Source organism: Brachyhypopomus gauderio, chromosome 3 (assembly GCF_052324685.1).
Source record: "Brachyhypopomus gauderio isolate BG-103 chromosome 3, BGAUD_0.2, whole genome shotgun sequence".
In the NCBI taxonomy this organism is placed as follows: domain Eukaryota; kingdom Metazoa; phylum Chordata; class Actinopteri; order Gymnotiformes; family Hypopomidae; genus Brachyhypopomus; species Brachyhypopomus gauderio.
Window position 1 is genome coordinate 654,813 of NC_135213.1, and position 11,648 is coordinate 666,460.

Consider the following 11,648-nt stretch of genomic DNA (forward strand, 5'->3'; position numbering starts at 1 on the left):
GCAACATTAAAATTCATCAGGTAAATATTCCTTCCCCTGTGTTTGAGGGGTATTTCTTTACACTACCACATATCGTTACGGGAGGACGCTGCAAAGAATTCGTCCAGATCAGGGTTACAGGGGCTCCCCCTGGAACCTGGCGGAGGGGTCCTCGGTGAGGGCCTTGTGGCTTCACCCAAGAAGCCCGGCTGTGGGAACACTCTCCCATGGGTCCAATGGGTGTGACTGTATGTGTGAGAAAGGTGTGGGATCAGGGGATCTAACTCGACAAGAGTCGAGAGATTTGGCGGTCGAACTCCATTGGGGGGGGGTATACAGGTGGCACCATTGGTGGTTACCAGGCAGGGTGATTGGGAGTTTCACCCTCGGCTGGGAGTCGAGCACCAGGTGGCCGCACATAACTGTGGGCTGACGAGCACACAGTTTGCAGAAAACCAGTGAGAGTGAAGGTCGCGCACTGTGTGAGTGTGAGTAGCTAACTCTGTTCTAATTATTTTAATAGTTTTCCTGATTATTACTATCTTATTTACTTTACTTTTTAACCTTATTTTATTTAGTTACATTTTATGTTTTTTTAAATATTTATTTTATTACATTATTATTATTTTATAATTTGTATGTTTGTTTCCTTTTTATCTTTAATTTATTTTAACATTTTCTTTTTGTCTTATCTTTGCTTCTGTGATGCTGGGACAGAAGCAGCAGGAGACAGAGGCTGAGGGTGACCTGTTTTATTGTCCATAACGAAACTTAGGAACTCAGGCACCACGGCAGTAGAAACAGTAAAGCAAAAGAGCAATATTGAAAACAAGCGAGCAACGAAGTTGAAGACACAGGTGAGTAATTCTCTTTTATCCCACGGAGCGAGGCGGGGTAGCTAGGTAAATGCGCAGCACTGGACGGCGGAATAAATACACCCCAGCTGATTAGTGACAGGTGTTAGTATTCTGGTGATCGGGAAGGTGGAAGTGACCGAGACTGAGAGGGTGTGCTGCGTGTGGTTGTGGGTGTGCGTGTGACCGAAGGTGTGTGTTTAGGCGCACTCTGGCGGCCTCCGGACCGGCCTACCGTGACAGCTTCCTTTTAATTTTTCTTTTTATTTATTCTGTAAAGCACTTTGAGTTGCATGTATGTATGAAATGTGCTATACAAATAAAGATTATTATTATTATTATTATTATTGCTCAAGGGCAATCATGGCCTGGTAGTAGGGAACTGGTCTTGTGACCGGAGCGTCGTGGGTTTGATTCCCAGACCTGAGGCCATGACTGAGGTGCCCTTGAGCAAGGCACCTAACCCCATGGTCTCCTTCAGGCAGACAGAGGGTATCCCTGCCTTCCATATGTTATGACACCATACCATGACCCCGAGCCAGGACCAGTCATGCTACAACCTGGCCCTATCTAATACTAGAGCAAGGGTGGAAATGACAATCGGGATACTCAAGGCCAGGTTTCAGTGCCTGCAAAGGCTCAGGATCACTCCAGAGAGGGCGTGTGACATAGTGGCATGTGCTGTGTTGCACAATATTGCCACTATCCGAAGGAAGCAACATCCTGTCATACCCGAAATAACTGATGAGGAGGAACCACATGTGATTGTATCGGACCACACAAATGGTCAAATTGTTCGAGATGCTTTGTGCAGCCAATATTTTTCCTATTACCGGTAATTATTTTCTTTTCTTGCACCCAGCTGATATTTAATTATACAAATAAGAAAACAATGTGTTTGATTTCTTTATTTCCTGAAAACAAAAAATAAACAGCAAGTTATATTCCATGTTCTCATTTTTTAGTAAAAACCTTCACATCTATATATTCACAGCAATTACCCCCACCTTTAACTTATGCTCGAGCAACTAAATTTCAAGCTGTGTGAGTTTCATTTGTTGTTTCATTTGCTCCATCAGTCTTCTCAATTTTCTTCTGGAGGTGTAGAGGTGTAGTAGTACAAATCCTTAACAGGCAACTTGGAAACAGAGAGGAAGAAAAACATACTATATGGTCAAACAAAGATCTTTGTGTTCTTAAATATTTTGACTATTTAATGACATGAAATTAATATTACTGTTCCAAGCTGACCTCTGGATGCTGATGGTCCTGCATTGGGCTGTACATTTGTCATGTTCTATAACAGGGGTGGCCAACCTGTCAGAGACCAAGAGCCACCTTTTTTTTTTTGTGTTACGGCAAAGAGCCACATCATACATGGGCATGTAAATTGTTGATGGGGGGGTGTAATGGACAAAAAATAAGTATTATATCGTGATCGATCGATCGCCAGTAGGTGGCGAATTAGTAACTCGTGTGAGCAAGTTTTAAAAGTATTAGCGGCTCGCTAGGCTTGTAAACAAACCGCGCAGCACGAAGATGTAGCAGTGTGTCGCCCTCAGAGCTGATGAGGTAACTGGGCCATGGCACAGACCGTTAGTGCAGGTGAGAGTGTGGACTGGCTGGGGAGCCGCATAAAACCAGGCAAAGAGCCGCAGGTTGGCCACTCCTGTTCTATAAGAAGTGTGCTTTGTGTATCTAGTCTTAGAATATCCTGTGATTGGTTAAGGTAGGACTTGAGTTTAATTACTATTGCCTCAGATTCTGGTAGATTCTAGGCTTCTTATCATAATCTTGTTGCTTGTTAGCTGTTATTGGCTGTAATTAGTCACTCCAGGTGTAGTTTCGCCCTGGTCTAAGGTGTGAATTAAGGGGCGGATACAGCACTGACTAAAACAGATAAATTAGGACAACTCCGCTACAGATGCATGCAGTAACTTTCTACGCTCTTTGATTCATCTACTTTCCTCCATAGACACTGAATCTCTAACCCAGCTAAGTCTCAACTTATTCTGCCATTTTCTTTCCCTGCTAGTATTCATAAAGCTTGTTTTTATTCCACAATGTGTCTGCCAATTCCTGTGCATGTATCTCACAGAGCTCATAGTTACCATCATAGCCATCGCAACACCAGGAACCTAACTTACCCACAATGTTCACCACAAACTCCTATCACAATGACTGGAGGACTCTGGAATTGCCAATCTGCTGTCCAGAAGGCTGACTTCATCTCAGCTCTTGCATCCCTCCACTCGCTACACTTCTTGGCTCTGACCGAAACCTGGATCACTCCAGAGAACTCTGCAACTCCGGCTGCTCTGTCCTTGGCCTTCTCATTCACCCATTCCCCACGACGTCTTGGAAGGGGAGGTGGCACAGGTCTACTTTTATCTCCAGAGTGGCGTTTCACCCAACTCTCCTTTTCAGCTCTTTCAATTTCTTCCTTTGAGTTCCATGCTATCACTGTATCCTACCCAACTATTCTTCACATCATTGTGATTTATCGCCCTCCAGGTTCCCTTGAGAACTTAATTGATTAACTTGATACCCTCCTTAGTCAATTCACCATTGAAGCAAACCCCCTCATTCTTCTTGGAGATTTCAACCTTCCATCCCACGCAAGCTATTCAGTATTATTTCTTCACTCCTTAACCCTCCCTCACTCCCTCCTCCATCCTCTCTCACTCTTGAGGATTTTGTCATCTTCTTTGAAGAGAAGATCGCAGCAGTCCATCAGTCCTTCTCCCCAGATCCCAACCTTCCTACTAGTACCCCTAACCCAACACTCAACTCCTTCTTTCTCCCCTCTCTCCTCAGACAAGATACATCAACTTCTGACTTCCAGCAATCCTACTACATGCCCACTGGATCCAATTCCTTCCACTATCTGATGCGGGACGCATCAGATATAAAACCTTGATGCTTGCTTACAAAGCCAAAAATGGACTGGCCCCTCCCTACATGATGTCCAACATTAGCCTCTTCCAATGGTTTTTAGTCTGTTTTTGATGTGTCAATCTGATATACATCCTGATCAAACAAAGAATTTATAACGTTCCAGATTTTTAATTTAAATTTAACCACCTACTACAACTCACAAAGCAACAGGGTTCATAGTGCTTTTATTTTGAAAAAAGATATGCAAAATGAAGCAATAACGTGGCCGATGTAATCCGAGGCCTCGTTTGTTGCTGATTACGTGATTTTGCTCAATATCACAAGCTCCGAAGCGGGGCTTCATCGGACATGCCCCCTTTTTACTCGGTACACGCCTCGAAGCCACACTTCAGATGTCCCATCACTATTTTTTGGTTCATATGTTAGGTGTTTGATTATTCTTGGTGTATTTTCTGTGTGCTCTGTGTATATGTATTAGTTTTGGTATTAAATCATTGTTCAGTCCGCACTTGCGTTCAGGCCTCTCTCTCAGTTGTTACACAGAAGCAGCTGAGATGGTTTCTTCATCCTGGATTAATGTTTTTTGTGGTTTACAAGTGAAATATTTGTACACTTCAAGATATAGATACTTAAAATGACTTACAACTGCAGCAGGCTCAACTGTTAGAACCACACCGTCGATCACTGAAGAGATGGATTTAAAATTGTTCAGTTAAATGTGGTTTAAGCACTATAATGAATAAATGTAATTAATATACCTTTAAGATAAACGTTCATGGCCTTTGTGGTAGTTGGCTCGGTTGAGCTTCCTCCAGGGATGCCATCAGTTATAGAACAGCCTCTGTTCTGTGATAGAGCCAGCTCTTCAGCCTGGGTGAAAGGCGGTGGTGGTAGCCCCCCTCCGGTTTTGCGCGCCTTCGCCTTTTTCCTATTAGCTACAAAACCATAACCAATCATAAACTATACAAGGATTGGCTGGTTATATGTAAAACATTAGGTAATTATGTACTATGATTCATACCACTTTGCACTATGTTTTTATATTGATATTTTTATTTGCTGCCATGTGCGCTTCACCCTACCAGGGCTGGACTGGGACAAAAAATCGGCCCTGACATTTTTGGTTTAGACCGGCCCCTCATAATTAGCGGAGCACAACCGACTTGTAATTTATGTATGTGGGGTACGACATGGAAAAAAATAATTAGCATTATTATATCACAACCACTTTTATGATTTTATTGAAATAATTTCTAATATGTATTTTCTGAATTTCTCCGATTTAACAGCTATTCTAATTCTTCAAGGTTAAAGGTGCTCCCTCCTTTAAACAGCTATAACATGTATTTGTATATGGCTACTGTCATGGTAGGCCGGCCGGGAGGCCGCCAGAGGGCACCCAAACACACACCTTCGGTCACACGCACACCCACAACCACACGCAGCACACCCTCGCAGCCTCTGTCACTCCCACCTTCCCGATCACCAGAATACTAGCACCTGTCTCTAATCAGCTGAGGTGTATTTATTCCCACAGGTTGCGCCGTCCAGTGCTGCGCATTCACCTGGCTACCCTGCCTCGCTCCGTGGGAGAAAAGAGTATTACTCACCTGTGTGCCTTCATCTTCGTTGCTCGCTTGTCTTTTATATTTCTTTTTGCTTTACTGTTTCTACTGCCATGGTGCCTGAGTTCCTAAGTTTCAATGGAGAATAAAACAGGTCACCCTCAGCCTCTGTCTCCTGCTGCTTCTGTCCCAGCGTCACAGAATGCGCAGCCTTCAGCAGCAGGAGCAGAAGAGCTATCTCCAGTAGAGATCCTAGCTCTACAAGGAAGAACTATCGGTAAGCAACAACAGGAGATCGAGGAGATGCGGGCTGTGGTGGAATTGATGGCACAGAATTCAAGGTCTTATAATATATTAAGCAGTATTTATTTGATAGCAAGAGAGTTACAAAATATAAAAGTATGATGTGACGCTTACGCTTCATGCAGTAACTCTGAACTGTCTCTCTCAGTCCAGATTCTTATAGTCAAAGTGTGTGTGTAGAAAAAACTAAGGACGCCTGCTTCCCAGGAGCAGTTATCAGTTTCCTTGGGATTCAACCTTGGGTGCTTTGAAACGGATAAGCAATATTATCACCAACTCTGCTGCTGCACAGAAAACTTCAGTCTTACAGAAAAACATCTTCAATATGGTTACAGTTAATTACAAAGCAGTACTTTTCACACAGACCGTGCTATAGTGTCTGCATGGACATGATTAACACGAATCACACATGAATATAATCCTTCACAGGGCTCTTATGCAGATGATGTCCAGTTGTTTGCAGAGTATCACGTCCCAAGCGAGGACGCCCTCATCTCCCGATTCCGAGGAGGATAAGGTCCACATTGCGCCACCAGAGCCCTACAACGGAGACCCAGAGAAGTGTGAGGGCTTCTTGATGCAGTGTGGACTCTACTTCACATACCACTCCACACGGAGTGACAACGTGAGGGTAGCGTATGTACTTTCGGAGCAGGCTTTTGAGGCTTTAAAATGGGCATTCGCAACGGCTCCGGTATTGCATCAGCCCGATCCTAGCAAGCCCTTCATCGTTGAAGTGGACGCTTCGGATGTGGGAGTGGGAGCTGTGCTGTCCCAGCAATTCAAGAAGCACAGCTCTCCCAAGCCGATCGCTTTCTTTTCTAAGAAGCTGAGCTCCGCTGAAAGGAATTACGGGGTAGGTGACCGTGAGGTGTTGGTGATGAAACTAGCCTTTGAGGAGTGGAGGCATTGGTTGGAGGGAGCGAGACATCCCTTTAGCGTTATCACGGACCACAAAAATCTGGAGGACCTGAAAACCACCAAGAGAATGAATGCACGACAAGCCCGCTGGTCTTTATTCTTCTCAAGGTTTCGTTTTCAGGTCACCTACCGCCCTGGGGATAACAACACACGAGCCGATGCCCTCTCTCTGTCCTTTCCCGAGAGCAAGGAGTCCACGGAGGAGGAATCCATACTCCCTGCGGAGTGCTTTCTCAACTCTGTGGAGTGGGAGATCGACAGGGCGATCTCCGCGGCCAATCCGCATCCCCGATGTCCTCCTCATCGCAGGTATGTTCCCCCGGCACAAGGCACTCCCCTCATTACCTGGGCTCATTCGTCTCTTGGCACAGGACATCCCGGGTCCACCCGTACGTCGCAGGTGCTGGGAGCCCGTTACTGGTGGCCCGGTATGCATCGAGATGCCACGTTGCGTCATGCGCCGAGTGCGCACGGAGCAAAGTGCCGCGCACTCCTCCGGCTGGCAAGCTACTGCTGCTCCCCATCCCCAGGCAGCCCTGGACGTACATAGCTGTGGACTTCGTCACGGACCTGCCTGTGTCGGAGGGTAACAACACCATCCTTACCGTCATAGACAGGTTCTCTAAGATGGTGAGGTTCATAGCGCTTCCAGGGTTGCCAACAGCGTGGGAGACAGCGGAGGTGCTGCTCCGCGAGGTGTTTCGGCTTTACGGAATCCCCGAAGACATCGTTTCCGATCGAGGACCACAGTTCACCTCTCGGGTCTGGAGAGAGTTCCTCGCAAAGCTGAACATCACGGTCAGTCTGACATCCGGCTACCACCCACAGGCTAACGGGCAAGTAGAGCGCGCGAACCAAGAGCTGGGACGGTTCCTGCGTGCCTATTGCAGTGAGTATCCCGACACCTGGAGTTTGCTGCTCATGTGGGCTGAATACGCTCAGAACTCCTTGGTTCAGTCCAGCACCAGACTAACACCCTTTGAGTGCGTTCTAGGGAGACAGCCGGCTCTATATCCCTGGAATGCTGCCACATCCGACCAACCGATTGTGGAGGACTGGTGTAGGAGAAGCGAGCGAGTGTGGGCTGATACGCACCGCAAGCTGCAGGCGGCCGTGCGACGCTTCAAGGCTAAAGTAGACCGGCGGAGAAGCGAAGCCCCGGAATACCATGCAGGGGACAAGGTATGGGTGTCAACCAGCGATGGTCGTCTTGGGCCGAGGGGTAAGCTGACGGACCGTTACGCGGGGCCCTACGTCATTGCCCGACGCGTTAACCCCATTACATACCAGCTTCGACTGCCGGTGGACAGAAGAGTGTCCAGAGCCTTCCACGTTTCAGCCCTGAAGCCGTACCGGGAGGGTCCTCTGAGCGCGGAGGCGAGGCCGAGACCGCCGTCTCAGTTACAGCCGTCAGACGGACCTGCGCACCACGTTCGGAGGTTGCTGAACTCTCGGCGTCGGGGTGGAGCACTGCAATATCTGGTTGACTGGGAGGGCTACGGTCCTGAGGAGCGGTCGTTGGTTCCGGCTTCTCAGGTGCTGGACCCCTCCATGCTCGCCTCCTTCCATCGAGAGCATCCCAGTCTTCCTGCTCCGTGCCGTCCGGGACGCCCGAGGAAAGTCCGTCTGGAGGGATCTTTGGGGAGGGGTTCTGTCACGGTAGGCCAGCCTGGAGGCCGCCAGAGGGCGCCCAAACACACACCTTCGGTCACATGCACATCCACAACCACACGCAGCACACCCTCGCAGCCTCGGTCACTCCCACCTTCCCGATCACCAGAATACTAGCACCTGTCTCTAATCAGCTGGGGTGTATTTATTCCCACAGGTCGCGCCGTCCAGTGCTGCGCATTCACCTGGCTACCCCGCCTCGCTCCATGGGAGAAAAGAGTATTACTCACCTGTGTGCCTTCGTCTTCGTTGCTCGCTTGTCTTCTATATTTCTTTTTGCTTTACTGTTTCTACTGCCGTGGTGCCTGAGTTCCTAAGTTTCAATGGAGAATAAAACAGGTCACCCTCAGCCCCTGTCTCCTGCTGCTTCTGTCCCAGCGTCACAGCTACAAAGCTGCTTTATGAATTATAAAAAGCATTTGACACCGTTTTACTCTTATTCAGTGTGGGCATATCTTTTTTTTACACTTACTATAGCTAAATTGCAAAGCTTTTATTTATCATTTATAAGTTTTAAAATCTGTAATTTTACTTGTTTGAGTGCTTTTTAAAACATGTTGAACCACAGGCTACAAATTCAAACTACTATGCAGCCTTTCAACTATGGAAGTTTTTCTGTATCAATATTCAAATGAAAATGTAATACGTATTTGCATTTACATGTTCCACTCATACAAGCAACTTTGAGCTCAAAATTCAAATTCAAATGCAACAATAATTCCATTTACATTTGCAATGTGATAGACGTCTATTCATATTTCATTTACACATACATTTTGATGCTTCATTTGTGTCTTTATTGAAATGAAAATGAATCTATAGTCAAATGACTAGAATCTATAGTCAAATTAGATTCCACAGCTTCACTTTATTCAGCCAATCAGGTTCCACAGCTTTCCACCTTGGGCAGCCAATCAGGACTGGACTACAGCACGCTCAGCAGTACAGGAGTTTTTTTTAGACATGGTCGCAGAAGCGCTCATTAGATTAATTCAAAGGGTAGCAGACGAGTCCTTATGGTGAATTTACACTATATTAGTGTGAAATGTTAATCGATCAAGTGGCGGACATCTCTGCCCTATCTGGCGCTGATGTGACTGTTATTGCCAAATTGAGCGCTGTGGCAGAGCAACTGTGTGCCTCAAACTACGGCGGTAGAACGGCCGACCTCCGTGAAGCGTCTCGTGTGATCAGAAACAGAAAACCATTTCTGCTCGTTAATGCTGGTTTATTTAAATAAACATTTGTGCTGTCGTATTTTTAAAGTTATAAAGCGGTAATGCCTAGATAAGTAATGTTATCCAGAATCCCCCAGCGTCCCTGTTTAGTGTGGTTAATGCCACAGGGGCAGGTAATCCTCTACCAAGCCTTAATCTGTAACGTACTTGTAATCATGACGTGAGCAGAAATTTTAGAAGCGAGCAAAAAACTGAAACGCGCGCTGAAAACAAGTGAGCGCACTTAACAGCGCTTGGTTTTCTTGATTTTGCGTGCTCAGTGTGTCTGACTTGCTTGATTTAATCTTATCTTTGCGCTCTCATATTAAAGACCGTAATCTCACTCCATACTACACCTTGTGGGTTCATAGATTGTCCTTGCTTGAGTTGAGTGGTCCTTATGTTTTCATGCCTTGGTAAGTCCTTAGTATAAGCTTCCGTTGTCTACGTTTCATGCCTTTCCCTAGTCTCAGACTATACCTTTGGGGTTCATAGATTGTGTTTGTTTAATCAAGTGTTCAATGTACATTTTTATTCTTTGGTCTGTCTTTCGTACGAGTTCTTTTCCTCTACGTTATAGTTTGCCTTGGTCTCAGACTACACCTTAGGGATCATAAATCAAGACCAAAAACTCGCCTGTACTGCTGAGCGTGCTTTAGTCCAGTCCCGATTGGCTGAATAAAGTGAAGGGCTGTGGAATCTGATTGGAAGGCTGATGGGATCTAATTTGACTATAATTTGACTATAGTGGAAGACCATGGAAATGAAAATGCAATCTGCCCGGATTGCATTTTCAAGATGCATTTTGACAGTTTGAGCGCTGTTGGTATCGTAATGTTATTGCAAACAGGGGTGGCGCTATTTCTCCATTAACGTTTGAATATTGACATCTTTTTAGCGTGGTGGTGAGGTTGAAAATTACGTTTCAAACGTGTTATCACGAAATGCAAAGCATATTAAGCGAATAGCATTTTAATTATAATTTTGATAAAACCTTTGCATGATCACATGAACTTGATAATTCAAATCGGGAAATACATTTTCATTTCAATAAAGACACAAATAAAGCATCAAAATGTATGTGTAAATGAAATATAAATAGACGTCTATCACATTGCAAATGTAAATGGAATTATTGCATTTGAATTTTGAGCTCAAAGTTGCTTGTAAGAGTGGAACATGTAAATGTAAATGCGTATTACATTTTCATTTGAATATTGACACAGAATAACTTCCATATTCAACACACCTTTAACCTAAATATCTAAAATGCTATGACAGCCTAAAATGGACACTTGCTGCTCATCCAACACTTCTTAGTCTTGACCATTTGCTATTTTATCAGAATAAGGACGTGTGGCTGCAGGATTTTGGGAAGTATGTAAATACCAATTAATATTGATACTAATCAATCACCATTGCTCATCATTCTCATGTAATAAAGTCCCTGTGTTATCCTAACGTTACTACCTGCTTACGTACTACACTTTCCTGCTCAGTCTGTCCCTCGGTTTCTCTTTCACAAGCCTGCATCTCTGGCTGCTGCTCTCCCTGTCTGCTGCTGCTGTCTTCACCTACAGAGGACGCGGAGGCTACAGCAGTGAACATGTCTGTGATTTTTACACATTTTGTATCAACTACATTGAGACTCTTCAATTTCTTTGTGCGTAAATACTCCGCATCCCTTTTCTGCCACTTATGTTGCTCCATTCTGCCTCTCCTTTAACAACGTACTCAGGGTTGCCAGGTCCTATAAAATATCCAGCCCAAAGTCAGTGTAAAACCTGCCCTCCAGAAGCTTAAACTAGCCCAAAGCATGTGTCTGTCACAGATTTTAAACGAAATGACAAAACTATGAGTCTATGACTTAGTATTTTGTTTGTTTGTTTATTATCAGTATTGCTATTTATATTAGTAATTAATAATATTGTAACATCAGTGTTTTTAGTTATTTTAGATCAGTTTTATATCCCAGTCAAGAACATTTAATAGTAACACAATTAGCAAAAAGAAAATAACTTTTAATCATTTCTTGCTTGCTGTTTTCTCTTCACATTGGGGACTCTGGTCTATGAAGTTCTGGTCATGAACGGAAGCGCAAACATGAAATCTAAAATCCTAACTAGCTTTTCCCTCTGCCCAGTCCAGAATGAACTTCTGCACAGTTTTCCCAATGCCTGCGATACCTTTAGTGAGCACCGCTCTGAGCTTTGGTTTGTCATGGAAATTCTCCGGCACAA

General features: G+C 44.9%; 1 protein-coding gene across 1 annotated transcript; it reads right to left on the minus strand.

The window, feature by feature from the left end:
- Positions 1-1,805: 1,805 nt before the first annotated feature.
- On the minus strand, positions 1,806-11,628 carry LOC143509892 (uncharacterized). The gene is made up of 8 exons (XM_076998737.1): positions 11,595-11,628; positions 10,879-11,158; positions 8,422-8,504; positions 5,342-6,139; positions 4,490-4,666; positions 4,375-4,415; positions 2,085-2,150; positions 1,806-1,971 (listed from the first exon to the last, which is right to left on the minus strand). The coding sequence occupies exons 2-4, from the start codon at positions 11,116-11,118 to the stop codon at positions 6,067-6,069; spliced, it is 396 nt and encodes a 131-aa protein (XP_076854852.1). The 5' UTR covers positions 11,119-11,158; positions 11,595-11,628; the 3' UTR covers positions 1,806-1,971; positions 2,085-2,150; positions 4,375-4,415; positions 4,490-4,666; positions 5,342-6,066.
- Between the last annotated feature and the right edge of the window lie 20 nt (positions 11,629-11,648).

Excerpts from the sequence above, each read along its gene's own strand:
- LOC143509892 (XM_076998737.1), bottom strand. The coding sequence starts at position 11,118 with ATGGAGCAACATAAGTGGCAGAAAAGGGATGCGGAGTATTTACGCACA. Across the intron at positions 8,505-10,878 it reads AAAGTGTAGTACGTAAGCAG|GAACTCAGGCACCACGGCAG; the intron begins GTAGTAACGTTA and ends ATTGAAACTTAG. Across the intron at positions 6,140-8,421 it reads ACGAAGACGAAGGCACACAG|GGCTCTGGTGGCGCAATGTG; the intron begins GTGAGTAATACT and ends TCTCCGTTGTAG.